Source organism: Podarcis liolepis (genome assembly GCF_965112155.1).
Source record: "Podarcis liolepis genome assembly, chromosome: 2".
Classification (NCBI taxonomy): Eukaryota; Metazoa; Chordata; class Lepidosauria; order Squamata; family Lacertidae; genus Podarcis; species Podarcis liolepis.
In genome coordinates, this window is record NC_139555.1 from 14,383,695 (window position 1) to 14,405,986 (window position 22,292).

Here is a 22,292-nt window from a genome sequence, read left to right on the forward strand (position 1 = left end):
GAGGCCGCGATGAAAGACTGCTGATACGGGGAGAGAGCTATCATTTTTTAGCGTCCTCTTTTTGTGTGTGTGGCGTGGCCGGTGGAGTGGGATTCCGAGCAGGCGGACGTTGGCCACCCCTAGAGGAAGATTTGGAGGCGCTCGCTGCTGAGGCGCCGAGTGGTGGGGTTCGGGCGGGCTCGGGTGGCGTCGTGGGAGGAGGCGAAGCTGAGGGAGTACCTATGGCGGGTACCATTTCCACGCCGGTGTAGTTGGCAGGAGTCGGGAAGGCAACGGGTCAGACCTCTTCCCTGCCACGCACCACACACTGGGAGGCTTCAGGGAAGCCGGCCACCGTCACCTCGCCTCCGGTCCCCCGCCTACAGAACGCGGGAGGGAGCGACCTACCTTGCAAGGTCGTCGTTCGCGTGTCCAAGGTGAAGTACCACTTCGATACGATACGATAATCTTTATTGTCATTGTCCCATACAGAACAACGAAAAAATCGACATCAGACATTCAAATAATAATAATAATAATAATAATAATAATTTATTATTTATACCCCAGCCACTCTGGGCGGCTTCCAACAAAACACTAAAATACAATACAGTGGTACCTCGGGTTACATACGCTTCAGGTTACACACTCCGCTAACCCAGAAATAGTGCTTCAGGTTAAGAACTTTGCTTCAGGATAAGAAGAGAAATTGGGCTGCAGCGGCGCAGCAGGAGGCCCCATTAGCTAATTCCGGAATGAATTAAGTACTTAACCCGAGGTACCACTGTAACCTATTAAACATTAAAAGCTTCCCTAAACAGGGCTGCCTTTGGGTGTCTTCTAAAAGTCTGGTAGTTATTTTTCTCTTTGACATCTGATGGGAGGGCGTTCCACAGGGCGGGGTGCCACTACCGAGAAGACCCTCTGCCTTGTTCCTTGTAACTTGGCTTCTCGCAGCCAGGGAACCGCCAGAAGGCCCTCGGCGCTGGACCTCGGTGTCCAGGCAGGACGATGGAGGTGGAGATGCTCTTTCAGGTATACTGGACCGAGGCTGTTTAGGGCTTTCTCAGGAAACTGGGACTGTGGGTCTGGCGATGATCATAGCAGTGACCTTTGCCATGAGGGTGACCAGGGTCTCATGGGTAAGCTCTTGTCAACACTGAATCCAAAATACTACGTGCCATACCAATCATGTGTTCCCAAGCACCCCCCATGTGAGAGGCATGGAGAGGGTTAAAGATCCATGCACAATCCCGAGCACTGCGGTAGTCACGGAGAGCGGGTCAGTGTCGTTTTTTTCTCTTTAGTCCCAGCTCCCACAAAATTCATGCCACAATCGGGCCTAATGAATTTGATAGGTCCATGTATGGCCACGAATCTTCTCAAGGCATTGATGACACTGGTAGTGCCTATGGACTCAGTGATCTTGATGTGGAATGCACAGATACTGAAACACTGCCCAGCGCTTATTGTTAGCTTGACCTCCCCTTGTCTTGCACATGGCCATGCTCCAAGGTCTAAAGACATCCAGGCCCACATTATCGAAAGGTGGTTCGACTGCATGCAAAGCAGCCCGATATGTTCATTGGCTTTGCTGCTCTAATAATGTGTTTAGGGTTGCAACTGTAGGCTCCAACACTAAATGCTCTTAAGAGATCTTAGAAACAACTCAGTGTGACTTGATTCTGCACATTGTGGCTGTGAGGTGTCAATGCCTTGCTTTTTGAATCTGCCCATATGAATGTTTTGATCCATGATTAAAAAGAACTTGGAAAGAACTTCAGTCCGGGTGGCTTGATTAGATAGAAGACCTCTGTACTGGTAATGGGAAAAAAATCAGTAAATACAATTTAAGAAAAGGAGATCTCTATGAAGACTTTGACACTGTAGATTTGCCACTCCTGTCCTATGGAGTATGAGGGATTGACAGTCGGCACCTTTTTCCAATTTGATGTAAGATTAATTCAGTCTCCGCAAACAAACCAGTACTTGAAATTAGAGAATTAGTGCACTTCCTCCAAGATGCTTGCAGTACACACACACTATATGCATTTCCAACATCATTTTTTGTACTAAAAACCATATATTTTTGTATATTTTCAATTTCGTTGTTCTGTATGGGACAATGACAATAAAGATTATTGTATCGTATCGTAGGTGTGGTGTTGCTTACCATACGTTTGTAGGTGCAGGTGGAGCACAGGGCTTACCTGCAGTTACTTTGAGTAATGCATGTCCGTGAAAAGCATCTGGCAGGGCTTTTGGCTTGAGTGATATATGTTGAGCTGTGACCAGAAATCATTACAATTTTTGGACATCTATATGTGCAGTGGGGGACAATCGTGCATATGAAACCCAGTCGTGCATAAAAGGCATATGTGAGCCCATCCTGAGACCACTGTATGCAACATTTCTTGAAATTGGTGCTTCATTCTTTCCCTGTTATGGTTTCCATACATCTTGTGTTATGGTGTGGTTCTGTTTTTAAAGGTTGAAATGCTTATACGTAACTGGTATCCTTACGTGTGTTATTGGATAAAAATACCCTAGTACTGACAGGGTTTTTTCTGCTTGAGCTTAGAGCCCAACTCTCATTTCAATTGGATGTGTCATTGGGAAACTCTGGATTCCACAGATTGCAAGCTGCTAACCGTGTTTTGCACGAGGGCATTGAAAACCCAAGTCCCACGTACAGCAAAATAGCAAAGTCCTCTTTGGACTATACCACTTTTAATTGCAGTTGAGTGAATGTGCTTTTTAAGTTCTCCCTAACATGGGGGGGGAAACCTATAAGAACCTCCATATATATATGTGAGTGTGTGTGTATATATATATATATATATCTCCTAAACAGTGGATGGACTTCAACAACATTTTACTTAGAGTAGACTCTGGGACAGCAAGATTTTGGCTTGCCAGACAAAACGACCCCCCCTCCCTTCCACTTGTGTGCTGTTTGAGTGTTCTCCTGATGCACCCCCCGGAGCCAATTTTGGGGAGTGGAGGCGGGGGGGGGGAACCTTTGTTGCAAAGGCAGAATCACTGGTTAATTCCTGCCCATTGAAATTAAGGAACACTGCTAAGTTAGGTCCATTAATTTCAGTGAGCCTATTCTGAGTAAAACCTAGTTGGATACCACCAAATGTCCTCTCCCTCATAGGCCTGCTTCTACTTCAGTAGAATTCAACCCCCTACCTCTAAGTCAGAAGCGGTGTGGCCCTAGAAAGTTTCTACTTCATAACTCTGCTGTGTATATTAGGGTCTCATAACTTTGCTGGATATATTAGGTTCTCATGGGATTTAGCTTAGAGGTGCAGGAAGTGGGATCTGAAAAGGTACAAGGATATGGAGGTAAAATGAGAGTTCTTTTAGGAGTGAAGCGTGTTTTGAAATCCAGGAATGTAGCACTACTTACAAATATTAGCTGGCAGTGAGATCTCTGCCTATCCTCTGTTAACTCTTGATTGATCTGATAGGTGTGAACACTATGCCCAATAGGCTATACTGTATTGCCTCTTCTCTTGGGAGCCGTCCAGGAGTTTTTCATACCTTTTTTGGTTCACCCATTCCCCCCGCCCCACCTTTTGTGTGTTGAATTTGGTTTTGCAGAGGGGTTATTTTTCGTCATTTGTGGAAAGCACAGCAAGCTAGCAAACATTTAAAACAGCCTCAGAATAGCTGCTGCCGTTGGCCTGTCACACAGAGGGCACTTTGTATTTTAAAGCTGAGCTTGGGACGTGGAGATAAATGCTAGCTTTGAGAGTGTTGCGTAGCATAATAAGTCGTACTACGGAGCCCTGACTGAGCACAGCCATTGGACTGCTTGCTTGCATGTGGCTCATGAACACGTCTCCATGGCTGTGGGAGGTTAGGATGAGATTCCTGGTAACGGAAGCAGTTTGCTTTTTTTGGGTTTGCGAGCCAGCTAGATAATTGGTTCCATGCAGCCCTGGGATAACTTCTGACTTTCTGTGCAGCTTGTAACGCTTGCCCACACCCTTGAAGATGAATGGCTGGATTTCAAGCACGGTTTGCCTGTCCGCTGCCCTCTTGCTGCTGTTGAGTGGTGCTTTGGCCCGGAGGAGCCAAGATCTCCGCTGTGGAGGTAAAGCAGACTCTCTCATAGCAATCTCATTAGGAAAATGGGTGGTGGAGCTTGAGAAATACAGAGCAGTAAAATAACATTGCTTACACCCAGTGCTTTTTTTTCTAAAAAAAAATGTTTAGGGGTACTCTCATTTCCCTACTCATATTGAAATACTGCCCCTCAATGAGGCCAAACTTGAATTCAGAAAATGTTTAGTGTACCCCTGCGTACCCCCAGAAAAAAGCAATGCTTACACCACTCTCTGCCTTTAAAGAGCCTTTTCTACATTGATTTGGCACCTGAGGATTCTAGGAAATGGACCAGGCTGCCCAGTCCACTCACTCTGTTGCAGGGTGTGATGTGCAATGGTGGCAGCAAACTTTTTCAGGGTAGCCTATCTCATAACAGATCAGTTCCCATTGAGTGACCCCCCACAATAGTACAGTGGTGCCTCGCAAGACGAAATTAATTCGTTCCGCAAGTTTTTTCTTCTTGCGAGTTTTTCGTCTTGCGAAGCATGGTTTCCCATAGGAATGCATTGAAAATCAATTAATGCGTTCCTATGGAAACCGCTTGCCAGGCTGGCGGTGCCGAGAAGGGCTTTTCTCCCCACCGCAAGCCTTCAAGACAGGTACGGGAACAGAGGGGAAGGGGCGCAGCGCTTCTCCTCTGTTCCCGGGGCTTGCGGTGGGAGGAGGGTTTTTCCTCCCCACCGCCAACATTCAGAACAGCATTCTGAATGTTGGCGGTGGGAAGGAAAACCCTCCTCCCACCGCAAGTCTTCAGGACAGCCATCCGAAGGCTGGCGCGGGGAGAAGCTCTCTCCGCCCCACCGCCAGCCTTCGGAGCAGCCTTCCGAAGGCTGGCGGTGGGGCAGAGAGCGCTCCGCCCCACCGCCAGCCTTCGGAAGGCTGCCCCGAAGGCTGGCGGCGGGAGGAGGGCTCCCCGCCCCACCGCCAGCCTTCGGAAGGCTGCCCCGAAGGCTGGCGGCGGGAGGAGGGCTCCCCGCCCCACCGCCAGCCTTCGGAAGGCTGCCCCGAAGGCTGGCGGCGGGAGGAGGGCTCCCCGCCCCACCGCCAGCCTTCGGAAGGCTGCCCCGAAGGCTGGCGGCGGGAGGAGGGCTCCCCGCCCCACCGCCAGCCTTCGGAAGGCTGCCCCGAAGGCTGGCGGCGGGAGGAGAGCCCTCCTCCCACCACCAGCCTTCGGAGGAGGTCCGAGGACAGTGGGGAAGACGCGCTGCGCTTCCCCGCTGTCCCGGAGATTTCCCTATGGGCTTTCGTCTTGCGAAGGAAGCCCATAGGGAAATTCGTTTTGCGAAGCGCCTCCAAAACGGAAAACCCTTTCGTCTAGCGGGTTTTCCGTCTTGCGAGGCGTTCGTCTTGCGGGGTACCACTGTAGTCTGAGGGCACCTAGGTACTTAGTTTGAAATAAACATAATGGTTCCATTCCTGTGCATGTAGGAATACGCTGCATCTATTTGTTCTTTCATTGTTTTCATCATTCTTTGGAGATGAAAGGTTGGCCACAGCAAGGTCTTATCCTAGGGATGGGCAGCTGGTGGCATGGGCTCAAACAGGCTCCGAGGGGTTTTTCATCTGGCCCCTCTGATCTGGTCAGATAACTGGTCAGCCTGGACAGCTCAGCTGGTTAGAGTGTGGTGTTGATAACACCAAGGTTTCAGTTCAGTCGCTGTGCATGGGACAGCTGCAGATTCCTGAATTGCAGGGGTTGGACTACATGACCCTCATGGTCCCACAATTCTACGATTCTGTGATCTCAAGGGCCTTCCCTTTATTAGGCACCTCACCAGTTTTTTGCAGCAAAAGTGACCTCTACAGACTTCAGCTATGTGCAACGGGACTCTGCAATTGAGATGCATAAGAAGGGTGTTTGACTCTTTAAAAAATCATTTGCCTGAGTCTTGGGAGTAAGTAGCTGCCATGCATATTAAGGGGACGACTTTGCCACGGTTTGCTGCTATTTCCTGAGGAGGCGGCTATTATAGAGACCCTTGCCTGAGTAGAGTGACTCAGTTGGGCAGAACCCAGCATTCCTGGGCCTTCAGTCCTTCTCAGTTCAAAACAGGGTTTCCCAAACTTCGGTCTCCAGCTGTTTTTGAACTACAGTTCCCATCATCCCTGACTACTGATCCCGCTAGCTTGGGATGATGGGAGTTGTAGTCCAACAGCAGCTGGAGACCCAAGTTTGGGAAACCCTGGTTCAAAACTCCTGTTAAATTAGTTCCCGACTGAGGTGAGGAGCCCTCCAGATGTTGTTGCGGGACAATTTCCATCATTCCTGATGAACGGCCACACGGGCTGGGACAGATAGAAGCCAAACAGCACCTGGAAGGCTACAAGCGACCTGCTCCTGCCTTCCCTGCATGCCTGAAGCAACATCCTTCCGCTCACAATAACAGAATTGTCTGGCCTACGTAGAGGCTGCTGAAAAGTGACGTTGAAATGGCATAACCCTTTGAGCCGTTACGTGTCCACTCAAGTCAGCCCAAATGTGTGAGATTCGACGGCTCCAGCCCCACACATCCCTGATACAAACATTACGCCTCACCATGTGGAACACTGTCACACAGAAGGATTGCTTGGCAGTGTCCACATGGGAGAGGAGATCACTGGACCTGTGTCTTCAGAAAAGCCTTATGGGAGTGTTAGCATAACTACCCATCCCCTGCTATTGAATTTTCCCTTTTTCTTGGGTTACAAGCACAAGTCCCAGAAGCAGCAACTGTTGCTTTGGTAGTCTTGCTTGCTGATGCTACGTCAGAGGAGAAAGAAGAATAGGGGAATAGAGAGTGCAGTTGTTTTGTTGCCTTCAAGGCCGCTGAACCAACTGATGTTGTGCCGAGGTCAGGAGCTGTCAATTTTACCTCTACTTGCTTTCACTCCCCTGCATGCACGACTTGCCTAACGTAAATGATAAATTCTCCTATCAAGTGCTGCAAATAAATTGTTGTTACAAGACATAGGCAAGGCATACAGTGGTGCCTCGCAAGGCGAAAAGAATCCGTTCTGTGATTCTCTTCGTCTAGCGGTTTTTTCGTCTTGCGAAGCAAGCCCATTGAGGGATTAGTGGATTAGCGCTATTAGCGGCTTTTAGCGGCTTATCTGCTGATCCGATCAGCTGATAAACGGCTTAGCGGCTTAGAAGGGGGGGGGAAGGAAAAAAAACCAGCAGGAACTCGCAAGACATTGTCATCTTGCGAAGCAAGCCCATAGGAAATTCGTTTTGCGAAGCACCTCCAAAACGGAAAACTCTTTCGTCTACGAGTTTTCCGTCTTGCGAGGCATTCGTCTTGCGGGGCACCACTGTATTTTCAATTGCACTATGCTGGGTTCTGAAGAATGCATTTGTTCAGCTGCCAAATCTTGAGAATGTTCCTGGCATTGAGCAGTGGATCATGAAGTTAATGTAGCTGTCTTCCTGAGTGCTATGATCAGTACTGCTTCTTGGAGCTAGTTTTTCTTTCTTTTTTTCCTTTGGTTTTAGCATGCCGGGCACTGGTGGATGAGCTGGAGTGGGAAATATCTCAGGTAGATCCCAAGAAAATGATCCAGATAGGTTCCTTCCGCATCAACCCAGATGGAAGCCAGTCCGTCGTGGAGGTAACACGTTTCATGCTTGCCCTTGATTGGCTGAATCTCTGGAGACTTTTGTGGCAATCTGACAAATAGGAAGTCAGGGAGATGGTTAGCACCCTGAAGAAATGTGTGGGGGAAACCCTTGTGCTGAGATTTTAAACTCCTGGTGAAAGGGAATTTATTTTTTATGGGCGGCACCCAATTCTTCAGCTTTTCTGGCACAGTGGACTTCTGTGTGCAAAATGGAACTTCCTCTCCTGTCCCCTCTAGCACACTGTGCACCCTCAAAAACTGCTCTGGGGGGTTAACGGATCCTCTGGAGCAAATTTTGGGGATGTGCAAGGGAAGGAGAAGAAACATGAATCTGGTTGTGCCAACAGAATTAAGCTCGTGGAGCACTGGCTACATCCCTGCATTTTTATCCTTTTACATCTCTCAAAGCAGCCCCCAACAATAAACAGAAATCAGTAATTACCGTATTTTTCGCTCTATAAGACGCTCCAGACCATAAGATGCACCTAGTTTTTGGAGAAGGAAAACAAGAAAAAAAAATATTCTGAATCTCAGAAGCCAGAACAACAAGAGGGATCGCTGCGCAGCAAAAGTAATGATCCCTCTTGCTGTTCTGGCTTCTGGGATAGCTGCGCAGCCTGCATTCGCTCCATAAGACACACACACATTTCCCCTTACTTTTTAGGAGGGAAAAAGTGAGTCTGATAGAGCAAAAAATACGGTATTTATATTAGGTGTGGGGAACTTCTGGACCTCCAGATGTTGCTGAACGACAGCTCCCATCATCCCTTGCAATGGGCCATGCTTTCTGGGGCTGATGGGAGCTGTAGTTCATGGAGGGCCAAAGGTTCTCCACACCTAAAACAGAAATTTCAAATTCTAGAGGTGCAGCTAAGAAGGGACTGGTGAGGAACATGGAGCCCGTGAGCGGGGGAATATAGAGTTCAACAATAGTTCCACATAATTTCTTTATCCCAAGTTCCAGATCTTAGTGGCCGCCGTTGGTCCTTCTGTTTGGCGACTTAGGTTGTCACAGAAAGATGAAAACTAAGGCAATCATTACAGTGTCCTCCTTTTGGTACAATGGCAAAATGATTGACTACTCCTCAGTGATAGGTTGTAAGACGTGCATGGCACCCGAGGAAAATTAGGTTACAATAGGATCTGATAAAGGTAAAGGTGGGGGAGGCTTTTCCCACCTTCATAGCAAGCTGCCATTCCTCCACAGGTGCCCTATGCCAGGTCTGAAGCTCACCTGACGGAATTGTTGGAGCGCATCTGTGAGAAGATGAAAGAGTATGGCGAAAAGGAAGATCCTTCCACCCACCGGAAAAGCTATGTGAGGGTGATGTCCCGCGACGGGTCCAAGATGGACCTTTCTCAAACCAAATTTGATACCGATATGACATCGAGCCTGAAGTTCGCGGTGAGTGGTGCAGAGAGTGAAGCTGGGTGTGGGACTACTTGGCTGCTGGAGAAAAGGAGACTCCAGTGGAACCTCCTGGCTGCAACCTGTAGCCTCTTTTCCTTCCGAATTCTATCTTAATACTTGCAGCTGGTTATGCTGACAGACATTCGATGCTGCAGCTGCGATGGTATAATTGCAGCCACGACTCTGGACCAGCTCCACGCTTTGCAATACGTAATAGGGAAGTGGAACAGGTAGCTGGTGCCTACATCAAAGAACGTACGTTGCAGGCACGGTGTATAGCACGGCTGACTTCCTTGGTTCCCCTTTGCAGTGTGAGAGTATAGCTGAAGAATATGAAGATGAGTTCATAGAATTCTTCTCCCATGAGGCAGAAAATGTCAAGGACCGACTATGCAGCAAACGAACAGGTAAGCAAAGGACTAGGCTGTTTGCAGATCAAGCCAGTCAGTAATTCACTCCGTCGAAAGCTGGAGTCAACTCTTTATTAGCGAAACGTAATCTTTGCAGATTTGGCTGAATTTCAGGCCTTAGAAGCACAGCAGCTCTTGCCCTGTAGGCCCTACGCCATAAAATACAGTGGTACCTCGGGTTACATATGCTTCAGGTTACATACGCTTCAGGTTACAGACTCCGCTAGCCCAGAAATAGTACCTCGGGTTAAGAACTTTGCTTCAGGATGAGAACAGAAATCGTGCTTCGGTGGCGCGGCGGCAGCAGGAGGCCCCATTAGCTAAAGTGGTGCTTCAGGTTAAGAACAGTTTCAGGTTAAGAACGGACCTCCAGAACGAATTAAGTACTTAACCCGAGGTACCACTGTATGCTGCTGAGATTAAAAGTCCCCATCTCCCTTCTATGTCTCCTCCTCTCCTGGGGTTCTTGCCCGCAATCAGAGACTGCACCTGCGGGCAGCTTGCCTTTGCTTCGCCTGTTTCATACCTCTCCCGATTCTGGGAGTCATGGGGAGATGGGACACTATTGACTCTTTATTAACCTGACTGCCTTTTGACCTCCCTCCTCCAACTCGCCTGCTTCATCTTCAACTTCAGCCTCTGATACCCGACTTCTCTCTGCCACAGACTCTTCTCAACTCACTGAGCCCTGTCACTCTTTCAACTTCTGACCCCTTCTCTTCCCAGTCTTCTCCCTCTGAGCACTCATTGGTGTCCCACCACCACTACTTCCTGGGCTCTGGGCCTTCTTCTCTTGGTGGTTCCCCAACTTGCTCCTCCCCCTTTTCCTCAGTGTCCAACCAGCCCATGGCGTAGGCCATTCTTCTGACAAGGAGGCACAGCTCTGCATTCCAGGCAAGAAGCACCCTCCTTTTAGCTTGCAGTGAAGCCAGTTTTCCAACATGGAGAAAATGCCAGTGTAGCCACTAGCTTCCATTTTGGGCAGTAGACAATTAGTCACAAGTACAAAATGGCAGATATTGTTAAGCAGGAGTCATCCCAGCTTCCTTTCAAGCATCTTTTAAAAGCTGCATTGTTCAGACAGCTTTTGGGACATGATTTAAAAAACAAACACTATTATTTATTGAAAACCTGAAATAGCAACTGGTGTTTTTACTGTTGCGCCTGCGTTTTTATGTTTTGCGCTGTTATTTTCTGTAACAGTGCCATTTATGAATACAGTGGTACCTCTGGTTACGTACTTTAATTCGTTCCGGAGGTCCGTTCTTAACCTGAAACTGTTCTCAACCTGAAGCACCACTTTAGCTAATGGGGCCTCCTGCTGCTGCCGCGCCACCAGAGCACGGTTTCTGTTCTCATCCTAAAGCAAAGTTCTTAACCCAAGGTACTATTTCTGTGTTAGCGGAGTCTGTAACCTGAAGCGTATGTAACTTGAAGCGTATGTAACCCGAGGTACCACGGTATTTCAATGTAGAAAATAATCAGGGCCATCTTGCCTTCCTACGAACCTGCTTTCAATTTCTGCTCTTGTTGACTGGTGTAAAGTTCTTTCACCCAAAGTTCTTTCTGCTGGATAAAATTGGTGATCAGCAGGGGTTTGGAGCCCTGAATTAATTTTCCAGTTGACGAATACCATTCAAATTGGTTGAAGGACCTTGATATCACTAAAAATAAAAGGGACTTCTCTCCCTCAAACTTCAGGGAACAGGCATCTCATTCCATCGAGCTTCAGCTTGTCTCAGAAGGGGAGAAGCTTTAGTTCAGTTCCCAGCTAAACACTGCCTGATTAACAAACTCTGACTTTGCCCTCTTCTGAACAGTTGCTGTACTAAGTTTCTAGGAAGAGAGACTTCAGGTAGGATTTTGGCTGTGCTTTGACCTTGGAGAATGTTCCTAAGAGACAGATGACCTTCTTCTCCTGGCACAGCTTCCTGTGCTTGGCTTCCTCTCTCCACGCTTAGAAACAGTAAAGGCAGCTGAACTGAAACAGGCTGGTGCTGTTGAGCGGAACGTCTTTTCTTACCTCCTGGCAACGAGGCAAAGTTGCTGCTCTCCCACCGCGACCTGTCCTTGGCATTGCTTGCCAGTACCTTATAGCGTTCTGCAGTGCCTCACAACGTCCATAGAATGGTGTCCTGCAGTAACTGGAGCTCACAGATGCCGAGAGAACAGTGCAGGTGCTATAAATAGTAAACCTAAAGGGTTCTCTGTGGCCTCGCCTCGTATCCCTGCCTTTTTTTGCTTCAGGGCTGTCACTCATGGCAAGTGATTCACCTGGTCTGTCTTTCCCACCTCAGTGTCTCTGAGGCAGAGCAGGCAATATAGGAGAAGGGAGGCTTCTCTGCCCTTATTCACCTGGAGTCAATGTGGTCTTCCTCCCCACCGCTTGCTATTTGCAGTAGGAGGAAAGACTCCAGAAGGGTAGGGTGAATTTGTTTTTTGTTTTTAAAGTAATATTTATTAAAGTTTTACAGACATTGAAAAAATTTCCAAGTTTAAACTCAAAAAATAAAGACAGAGAGTAACCCTAATATAATAAAGAAAAAAAAATACAAACAACAAAAGCAAAACACATGAAAAATACAAAATAGAAGACAGTTAACATGAAAAGAAAGAAAAAAGAAAAAATCAATAATTTCATATCTTATACTTCATTTACTAGTTTCCTGACCTCCTCACACCTCCCTTTTTGTATTCCAGTTCAGATATTTAGTTCAGCAAATCCTTACCCTCTATCATTTATCCTTACTCAGCATCTTAACCTATAATAAATGTATATTTTCCACCATTATCAATCCATATTTACATATTCTTGTTAATCTTTTTACCAACACCGCTTGTTTTCAATCCAACATCCCTTTAACATTCATTAATTTTACAGTATTTCTGCAAGTAGTCTTTAAATTTTTTCCAATCTTCTTCCACCGCCTCTTCTCCCTGATCTCTGATTCTGCCAGTCATTTCTGCCAATTCCATGTACTCTATCACCTTCATCTGCCATTCTTCCAGGGTGGGTAGATCTTGTGTCTTCCAATACTTTGCGATGAGTATTCTTGCTGCTGTTGTGGCGTACATAAAGAAAGTTCTATCCCAGAAGGGTAGGGTGAATTTGATCAGGGGTGCAGCAGAGGCAAGGAGTTCAGACTGAGATTCCTTTAACTGGAGAAAGCCTTAGTTGGTGGCAGCCAAGCTTGGCCCTCCAGCTGTTTTGGGACTACAACTCCTATCATCCCTAGCTAACAGGACCAGTGGTCAGGGATGATGGGAATTGTAGTCCCAAAACAGATGGAGGGCCAAGCTTGGCCACCACTGTTTTGCATAGGGTTCTTTTCCACAAGAAATGAATGGATAAGATTGAGCAATACGTTGTTATCTAGCAGATAGGAAACCGCGGGTTGTTGACCAGTTTCAGCTTTGCCATGTGCTTTGTTTCTGTGTCTCAGTTCAGACACTGCACCAAACCATGATTTCAGCTTGCAAATTTAAAACAGTGAGTACCAAGGTGGTATAGTGGTTTAGAGTGGGGAAAGCCAGGTTCAAATCTCTGCTCACTGCTTAAACTTACTGGATAAACTTGGAGGAAGGGTAGGATACAAATAAGTGAGATGAAGCCAACAGAGGCACACATTTGTTTTCCACTTTTCCTGCACTTGGCGTCAGAAGTTCACTCCCAATTATCTGGATGCAAAGGAATGACCATTGGCTATGGTGGACGTGGGTGGCGCTGTGGTGTAAACCACTGAGCCTTGGGCTTGCTGATCAGAAGGTCGGCGGTTCGAATCCCCCTGATGGGGTGAGCTCCCGTTGCTCGGTCCCTGCTCCTGCCAACCTAGCAGTTCGAAAGCACGTCAAAGTGCAAGTAGATAAATAGGTACCACTCTGGCGGGAAGGTAAACGGCATTTCTGTGCGCTGCTCTGGTTTCACCAGAAGCGGCTTAGTCATGCTGGCCACATGACCCGGATAAACTGTCTGCGGACAAACATCAGCTCCCTTGGCCAGTAAAGCGAGATGAGCGCTGCAACCCCAGAGTCATTCGGGACTGGACTGTCAGGGGTCCTTTTCCTTTTTATGGTTTGTCAATTCACACTGAACTGTAGCCTTCCATGGCTTGAATTGAGCCTGTCTGGGCACAGTGTAGCTAAATGAAACTGTTTGATTGAAGGTTGGTGTTCTGATATGCAAAATAAGTAAAAAAATACATTGCTCCTCCAGAATTGTCTTTGTCCTAGATTTACCTGCCTTTTGGGTTTGGGCTAAGCAACGCCTTATTAGATATCTACAAAATGTTTTAACTGTCCTAGAAACTCAAAATACCTGGGTATGTGAAAGTATGCTGAGAGTTGCATTCTCTGTAGTTTCTTTTTTCCAGTTCATTTCTTGGTCAGTTTAGGAAAGTCCTTGGAGCCTATAAAACCGACAAATGAAAAGTCTCTTCCTGCCTTCACTTTCCTGCTGGATTTTCACTGGCTCTCAGAGGAATGACAAGCAGCCTGTTGCCAGGGGTCCGTTTAGGAAACTGCCTCTTCCTCTTCCTGTAGCACTGAGCTATTTTTGGACTACGAACCTGACTGTGTTGTTTTCACCTGACCTTTACCCTCCAGTGTTTGAGGGTTGGAGGCATGCCACGTTGGCACAGCCAAAATGCAGCACCTATTTCTGACCACCAGGTCGTAACAGGCTATTTGTAGTACCCAGCCAAATAATTAACACACAAATCCACCTGGTTTTAGGCTCAAAGCCAAGTTGAGCAAGGAAGTCTAGCCAAAGTTGATTCTTTATGACCACCTATTACTTTTACAGATCAGCAAGGTGAGGATCGCAGTTGCTGTTGTCCTGTGGAAGTGGCTTAATAATTGGCTGCCACCCAAATCAATTGCATATTCACCTGATCTGTTCATACTACCACTTCGCCAGAGTCCTTGGGATTGCGTGGCTAGTCTCATGATGTTCATGATGATTAGGAAGATAAGCTAACCCTGTTTGATCCTGTGGCCCGAAAGCAATTGCTGAGTCATTATTGATTTAATCTTCCCTACAGAAGAGAAAAGGGTGATTCGAACTGTGAATTTTGTTTGTGGTGAAAAGTTTCTTGGGCAAGACCTGGCTGTGAGAAAAAGAGCAGAGGCTGACAGAGATATTTCGGCAAATGACAATTTAGGATAGCTCTTTAATATATTTGCAACTCGTGATGTACCAAGGTGAACGCTACCCTTTTTATCAAAAGCTCAGAACTGCTGGGGACTTCAGAAATGTATTTGTGTATGTGGAACAACTCACAGGTGGATAATATGGCTGGCAGACAGCATTTGAATTGATGACCCACGTGCTGTGCAGATGTAGGATTGAGGAACAAATTTTTAACCCTTGGATGGGGAGTCCATACTTTTTTGTCCATTCACTAGCAACTCTGTTAGAACAAACTCTGCAGTAAGCTCTGCACAGTGGAATACCTTTTTACAAGGGGAGTGTTTTAAAATGGACTTTTTTATCAGGAGCTGTTAGTATGCATGACAGAAATGAAAGTTGGTAGGGTTGGAGCAGTGAAAAGGAGCAGGCTAGAGTGCAGAAGACCTCGCCCAATAAAATGTTGCCCCGTGATCACCACATTTTGTTAAAATGAGTTCCACTTTGTACACATATCATCAGTCACATATCAGCACCAAATCTCGAGTTCAGCTTCAGAAAATAAAACTGGAAACAATTGCTGAGATTTTTAAAAAGAAAAGGTTGTGTTATGAAATTTTTATTTTTTTTACATTACAACATTTAGATTTACTGTATTTTTGGATAAAGCCTCATTTTGTAGGGGAGCAATTCAGACTGAGAACTATTGGTTTTTTGTGTAGAGTGAAGAAGTACAACCATTACACCTTCTTCTGGGGACTGCTGCTATGATATAATATTGGGCAAGTTTGAATCAGCTCTGTTGTCTATCTGGAAGTTCCGGTTCTTGTAATGAATTGAATTGTCTGTGCTTCTGTTGTAGATTTGTGTGACCACGCCTTGCATCTCCCACATGATGAACTATGAAGCACAAAGGCCTGCCTGGTCTGGTGGATGAGTTGGCAAAGTCCTTGTAGACCACCTCCCTCTTCCTAACTCCAATAATTATTGTCCCAGCAGCCTTTGGGGGGGGCACACACCTTACAATCTGTAAACAACATTGTATCTCTAAAAGAAAACACAAACAAAGCTTCTTTATCAAATTTTTAAAGTGAATAAGTGATGCAGTATCACTCACCTGACTTTTTAGAAACCCACCGTTATCAGGCCTTTTCTGTTTGCTATTTTTAAAGGGAACAAGAGACACTTCCATATGTGGATCCAAGTCTTGTTTTTTTTCTACTGCGTAGCCCATTCCTCTGTGTGTGTGTGTGTTTTAATACTTAGTGGCTATGTGCAGGTGCATTGATGTGTAGGTTGGAGTCAAGAGACCAACAACACAGCTCCTGGGTTCATTTCCAGCTCTCAGAGGCAGAGTTAACCCAAACTTGAATAGAAGAACTTGTTGTGCTCCATTGTGGCTCTGCTACCACCTTATAATGACACCGGGCAAGTCATTTAATTTGTCTGTGCAATCCGTGCTTTGAGTGCAAAGCGTGGGGGAGTATGAACATACATCTTTCTAACCTGTACCAAGAGGGAGGAGCAAGCCAATTTATATATTATGCCTCTGGAGCGGTTGTCTGTGCCTTGCAGCTGTTTTACCAGCCTCCACATGTATAGACTGGCTCCTGGTGAAAGCCAGTATCTGGCTTGTAAAATCCACAAGGGTGCTGATATTGAGCACCTGGAATTGGGGGAGGGGTTGTTGTACCCTTCAAAGGGCTTTTAATACCTGTTTAAAAACAAATGGGCCAGTGATGGCAACAAAATAAATCATGCTGTGACTGAGATGATCAACAAGGAACTCCTTACAATTTTTTTCCCTTTAGTTGTGCGTGGCAGCATGTGTGTACAGTGGTACCTCAGGTTACATACACTTCAGCTTACATAAGCTTCAGGTTACAGACTCCGCTAACCCAGAAATAGTACCTTGGGTTAAGAACTTTGCTTCAGGATGAGAACAGAAATTGTGCTCCGGTGGCGCAGCGGCGGCAGCAGGCCCCATTAGCTAAAGTGGTCTTCAGGTTAAGAAGAATTTCAGGTTAAGAATGGACCTCCGGAACAAATTACCGTATTTTTCACTCTATAAGATGACCAGACCACAAGACGCACCTAGTTTTTGGAGGAGGAAAACAAGAAAAAAAATATTCTGAATCTCAGAAGCCAGAACAGCAAGAGGGATCGCTGCGCAGTGAAAGCAGCAATCCCTCTTGCTGTTCTGGCTTCTGGGATAGCTGCGCAGCCTGCATTTGCTCCATAAGACGCACGCACATTTCCCCTTACTTTTTAGGAGGGAAAAAATGAGTCTTATAGAGCAAAAAATACGGTGAGTACTTAACCCGAGGTACCACTGTATTGATAATGTAAAATGCTGGTTGAAAGATTTTTATTTAGCAGATAATTACCCTAGACTAGCTGGCTCTTTCCACTGGGCATAGGGGTTGGAGGATCAAAACTAAAGGAAAATTAGTGGATTTTAGTGATTTAAAGATAATGAGGAAGGAGCTTAAGTATGGAGGGAGGAGATTATCCTACTGTATTGTAATGCTATCAATCAACACAAGAAGGAGAGGCAAGTTTGCCATGCTGCATTGTTGAAAGGGCAACAGTGGAACTGTACTCCCCTTGTGTGCTCAGTCAAGACATAAAGAAAAATCAGGCTGTGGGAAGAATTGAGGGAGAAGTTTCTGTTTCTTCTGACAGCTGCTAGCAACTATTTGGAAATCATAGAACTTGAGCCAGTATTGCCTCCAAGCTTGGGAGTGAACTTATTCTCTGGTCTAAATCTTAACCACTGCCACAAATTTGATCAGGTGCAGATTATTATTACCATGTAATGAGCAGCGGTCCCCGAGAGGTTATGAATTGGTTTGGACCCTGGACACTGAGAAGAGTGATTACAGTGGTACCTCGGGTTACATACGCTTCAGGTTACATACGCTTCAGGTTACAGACTCCGCTAACCCAGAAATAGTACCTCAGGTTAAGAACTTTGCTTCAGGATGAGAACAGAAATTGTGCTCCGGTGGCAGCAGGAGGCCCCATTAGCTAAAGTGGTGTTTCAGGTTAAGAACAGTTTCAGGTTAAGAACAGACCTCCGGAACGAATTAAGTACTTAACCCGAGGTACCACTGTATATGTTTGTCGTAACTAGTCAAGAGTCCTAGGACTTCCAGTGTTAGGAAATGGGCAGATGAATGTGATGGAAACTTTGGTCTGCCATGCCAGCTGACTTTAGAGGCTCTGGGTGAATATGATTTTATTAGCCAAGTCCATTCTGTCCTATAATTTTACCCATGGGATAGTGAAATCCAGCCAGATGCTATTTAGTCAAGGAAGTGAAGTGAAGCTGTAGTGGTAAGAAAGTTAAGCCTCATCTTTATACATTAAGCTCAATATTATTCTATTAGTCTTATGCTAATTTTTGCTGCAAAGTCTGTATTACTATAAAATGCTTGTTTCGCTTCCGTACAATTCCAATTCACGCAGGGAAGTTGCTCAGAGGTCACAGCTGAAAAAGAACTGATTCATTAACAGGTTTATGCCCAACCTTCCCAACAATGTAGAAAGGTGCACAAAGTAGCCCAAAATTACAAGTGGTGAAACTGTACAAAAAGAAAAGCAGTATACAACTGTGTAAGGTAGAAGAGTAGAGTCAAATCAGCCAATACCCAAAGCTTTATTCAAAAGCCAGGTTTTCACCTAGAAAGCCCCCTTTCTTCTTCAAATTTTTATTCTTGACCCTGTTTTCCAAAGTTCTCTCGAAAGCCAATTCTCAAATAACTTAAATCTCTTTCTTCCCAAATCTGCTCCCCTGTTTATTCCTCAGACTAGGGCTTTACTCCAAAAACAACAGAGTAGTACTTCAAACAAAATTATCAGTATAAATTTCATTACCTATTATTTTATGGCAACAAGAGAACTAAATTGGCTGTTTAGTTTGTTTGTTATGCTTCTGAGAGATACAGCCTCCTGACTTATGTCATGAATGCAGCCTGTGTGTGTTGCATCCATGGATAACAAGAAAAACTTGTAGAAGCAAAACTGAAATAGGGTGTCTTCCTCTACCCCTTCCCTTCCTTATTTAAAAATTGAAATGTAGGGATTGTTCATCTACATAGACAAATGGACGTAACTCATATCATGAATGACTGGAAGTCCTTGCAGGACTAATTGAAATAGCCTCTGCGGCAATCTGGAAAGAGAATACTACTATGACCTTTTTGCCCTGGTTCAGCATGAGGACTCTGCACTCTGGTCACACATCTGCTGCATGAGGGGGCAGCCTGGCCATGATAATAGCAGGATGTGTGCTTTGGGCTTTGCAGCTTCTGGGAGTGTGGTGTTTGAAGCAAATAGAGCAAGTGGCCTAGACAGAGTTCACTGGTCTGATGTTGCTTGCCTGGCTAATGCTAGGCTTTTGTTCTGCAACATCTAATGCAGTGTCACTCTTTACCACCCGCTCTGGTTCTATGTGATAGAATCCAAAATTGTGTCAGAACTAGCATGATGCTTGAGTGATGTCCCTATGCTGTTAGTCTATGGGGCAGGGGTCAAAAATGGGATGATCATTACCACCTGGGGTGAATAAATGAAGTAACTTAGCCTAAAATTATCAACCATATTAACCATTTGCAGTGAGTCGCCATAAAAATCCCTTAATTATGTGGAAAACACATGCCAAAAACACATGAATGCAAATTTGGGCTTTAAGTTTCACAACTTTTGTCCAGTTTAGGTTAAGAGGGCTCAGCCTGACTAGGAAACATATATGGTTGTGTGGGGAAGTGTGTGCTGCAGGGGGAGCAACACACACTTCTCCACACAAGCATATATGGTATAGTCAAATAAATCTTCAAGTAGGGTTAGATACATGAGCAGCAGCAGCAACAACTATTCGGTTATTGTATAGATTGAAAATGGTGTAAAAGGATATGCAGCAAAATAAGGAACAAATAGGAAGCCATGGTGGCATGGGCAGGGAAGTCTCAAGGTAGGAGATAACTAAGAAGTTGTGTATATTAAATTCTGGAAAATGCATTAAAAAAGACATCAACCCAATTCCTTTCCCCACATTCCCAACTATGACTTCTATGTCATCCAAATGAATCCTGCCATCAGTAATGACTTTCCTATCCTGTGGAATACTACAGGGACAAGAATATACAACAATTACTGGAAACCCAAAATTTACAAATTTGTTTAGTTATTCACAGGTGTGTTGTGCTTTTGGCAGAAATCGTGTGTATTTTTACCCAAGGGACTCATGCAACAGGAAACCTTCCCATTTAATGTCTGCTGCCAAGATGATGTTGGAGGAGCAGGTCTTTTTAATTAAAAAAAACAACAACCAGTAAAACATTCTCATTATAATCCTACTTGCCTCTCATTTTGTCTCGGTTTTATGGGTCCACAAGGAACCAGAGAAAAGCTTGGGTAGAGAAATAAAACCACCCTGCTTTCCTCTGGCACAGTGGCCTTGTGCTGCTGCTCCCCTCAGGGTTTTCCTAGGAATCCCTAGACAGCCTTGGGATCTTCGGATGAAAGGCGGTATACAAAATTGAATACATGCCTGGCGCAGGGCGAACCTTACAGCTCATTTCTACTCTGAATCAAGTCCCAATGAGTTCCACGGTAAGTGATGCGGTATCTTAAAAAGCAGAGACATCACCTTGCCAACAAAGGTCTGTATAGTTAAAGCGATGGTTTTCCCAGTAGTAATGCATGAAGTGAGAGCTGGACCATAAAGAAGTCTGATCGCCAAAGAATTGATGCTTTTGAATTCTGGTGCTGGAGGAGACTCTTGAGAGTCCCATGGACTGCAAGAAGATCAAACCTATCCATTCTTAAGGAAATCAGCCCTGAGTGCTCACTGGAAGGACAGATCCTGAAGCTGAGGCTCCAATACTTTGGCCACCTCAAGAGAAGACTCCCTGGAAAAGACCCTGATGCTGGGAAAGATTGAGGGCACAAGGAGAAGGGGACGACAGAGGACAAGATGGTTGGACAGTGTTCTTGAAGCTACCAGCATGAGTTTGACCAAACTGCGGGAGGCAGTGGAAGACAGGAGTGCCTGGTGTGCTCTGATCCATGGGGTCACGAAGACTAAACAACTAAACAACAACAAGAAGCGATGCGGGTGGTGCTGTGGGTTAAACCACAGAGCCTAGGACTTGCCAATCAGAAAGTGGGCAGTTTGAATCCCCGCGACGGGGTGAGCTCCTGTTGCTCGGTCCCAGCTCCTGCCAACCTAGCAGTTCGAAAGCACGTCAAAGTGCAAGTAGATAAATAGGTACCGCTCTGGCGGGAAGGTAAACGGTGTTTCCGTGCGCTGCTCTGGTATGCCAGAAGCGGCTTAGTATTGCTGGGCACATGACCCGGAAGCTGTACGCCAGCTCCCTCGGCCAATAAAGCGAGATGAGCTCTGCAACCCCAGAGTCGGCCACGACTGGACCTAATGGTCAATGGTCCCTTTACCTTTACTAAGCAATGGGGGGGGGGGGAGAAGTTAGGAATAAAGTTAGCCTAAAAGAAGAGCCTTCCAGTATCAGACAAATGCCTATCTAGCCCAGCCAAGCCGCCTACGGAAAGCCCACAAGACTGGCAACACCAAGTACTCCCAGTCCCTCCAGCTGAACCCGTATTAATTTATATATATGTGTGTGCAGACGAGTCTACTTCAGACGCTGTCGCCATGCAGATCAGGCGCTTGACTAGGGCGCCTCACTCCCAGGCAGGACCACGCCCTTGCCCGCCCGCGCGCGGACAAGCCCCGCCTTTCCCGCCGCGCCGCCCAATGGCGCCTCGGCGACGTTTATGTTAATAGCCTCGGGGTCCTCCGCCGGGGCAAGGCCCCGCCCCTCCGCTGCTGACGCCGCCGCCGCGTTGTGAGGACCCTGCCGGGCGCAGCCGCTGCCGCTCCTTTCCTCAGGCGTCTGCTGCCGCTCTTCAACCTTGGCCTCGCCTGCTTCCCTTCTTTCCTCCCCGCCCACCCCCGGACTTCCCTCTTCTCCTCGAGGCGGCCGCTGGTTTTCGCCCCTTCGCCGCCGCCGCGTCAGGTTCTCGCCGCTCCTCGCTCGCCATGACCTTGTTGACTGCCAGCAGCAGGGCGGCCGCGCGCCTCTTGGGTGCCAAGGTGAGGTGAAATCTTCTTTCTCGCCTCCCCCCCCCCCCGCCGGCCGCCGGCCATTTCGCCCTTCCCGGGGCCTCTGACAGGCCGCCCTTAAAGGGGCCGCGCCCTCCACGAGACTTGCCCGGAGGCCTCGCGAGGCTGTGTAGCGCGTGTTTGAGTGGTGGGGGGTTGCGCCCCAACTCTTGCTAAGGAGCAGCAGCTGGGATCTTCTCGGGATCTTCCGGATCCCTTGGGATCTGCCGTTGCAGGAGGGGGGGGGGTTCGTCTTGCCCTAGTTCTGTGCAACTTGGGTGTTCCCGCATCGGATCCGTCGGGCTCTTAAATCTCAGGGTCGTGGGTTCGAGCCCTACGCTGGGCAAAAATAAAAATAAATTCCTGCATTGCAGGGGGTTGGGCTAGATGACCCTTGGGGGGGGACCCCCTTCCAGCTCTAAGATTATGGGGACTCGTAGGGCGCGGGGTAGCCAAGCCAGTGGGGAGTGGGGCCTGTGCTGGGCACATCTGTGTCCTTGGGTGGGACTGCCTTATCCACCGCTC

The 22,292-nt window shown here is 46.8% G+C and overlaps 2 protein-coding genes across 3 annotated transcripts in view; both read left to right on the forward strand.

Moving 5' to 3' along the window:
- Positions 1–111: 111 nt before the first annotated feature.
- CNPY2 (canopy FGF signaling regulator 2) lies at positions 112–16,423 on the forward strand. Of its 2 annotated transcripts, XM_083490585.1 has the most exons (6): positions 112–416; positions 3,957–4,084; positions 7,571–7,686; positions 8,903–9,100; positions 9,417–9,513; positions 15,504–16,423. In XM_083490585.1, the coding sequence occupies exons 2-6, from the start codon at positions 3,985–3,987 to the stop codon at positions 15,545–15,547; spliced, it is 555 nt and encodes a 184-aa protein (XP_083346711.1). In that variant the 5' UTR covers positions 112–416; positions 3,957–3,984; the 3' UTR covers positions 15,548–16,423. The 2 variants fall into 2 exon arrangements, with proteins under 2 accessions (XP_083346711.1, XP_083346712.1); XM_083490586.1 differs by lacking the exon at positions 9,417–9,513 and having other exon boundaries at positions 157–416.
- A 4,949-nt stretch (positions 16,424–21,372) lies between these two features.
- Positions 21,373–22,292, forward strand: part of CS (citrate synthase) — a 39,012-nt gene continuing 38,092 nt past the window's right edge. The window contains exon 1 of the mRNA XM_083490166.1: positions 21,373–21,758. Coding sequence (XP_083346292.1) covers positions 21,705–21,758 — 54 coding nt within the window. The 5' untranslated portion in view covers positions 21,373–21,704. The remainder of the gene's footprint in view (positions 21,759–22,292) is intronic.

Coding starts and splice junctions, on each gene's coding strand:
- CNPY2 (XM_083490585.1), top strand. CDS start 3,985: ATGAATGGCTGGATTTCAAGCACGGTTTGCCTGTCCGCTGCCCTCTTG. Junction 4,085..7,570: donor CCAAGATCTCCGCTGTGGAG/GTAAAGCAGACT, acceptor CTTTGGTTTTAG/CATGCCGGGCACTGGTGGAT. Junction 7,687..8,902: donor GAAGCCAGTCCGTCGTGGAG/GTAACACGTTTC, acceptor ATTCCTCCACAG/GTGCCCTATGCCAGGTCTGA.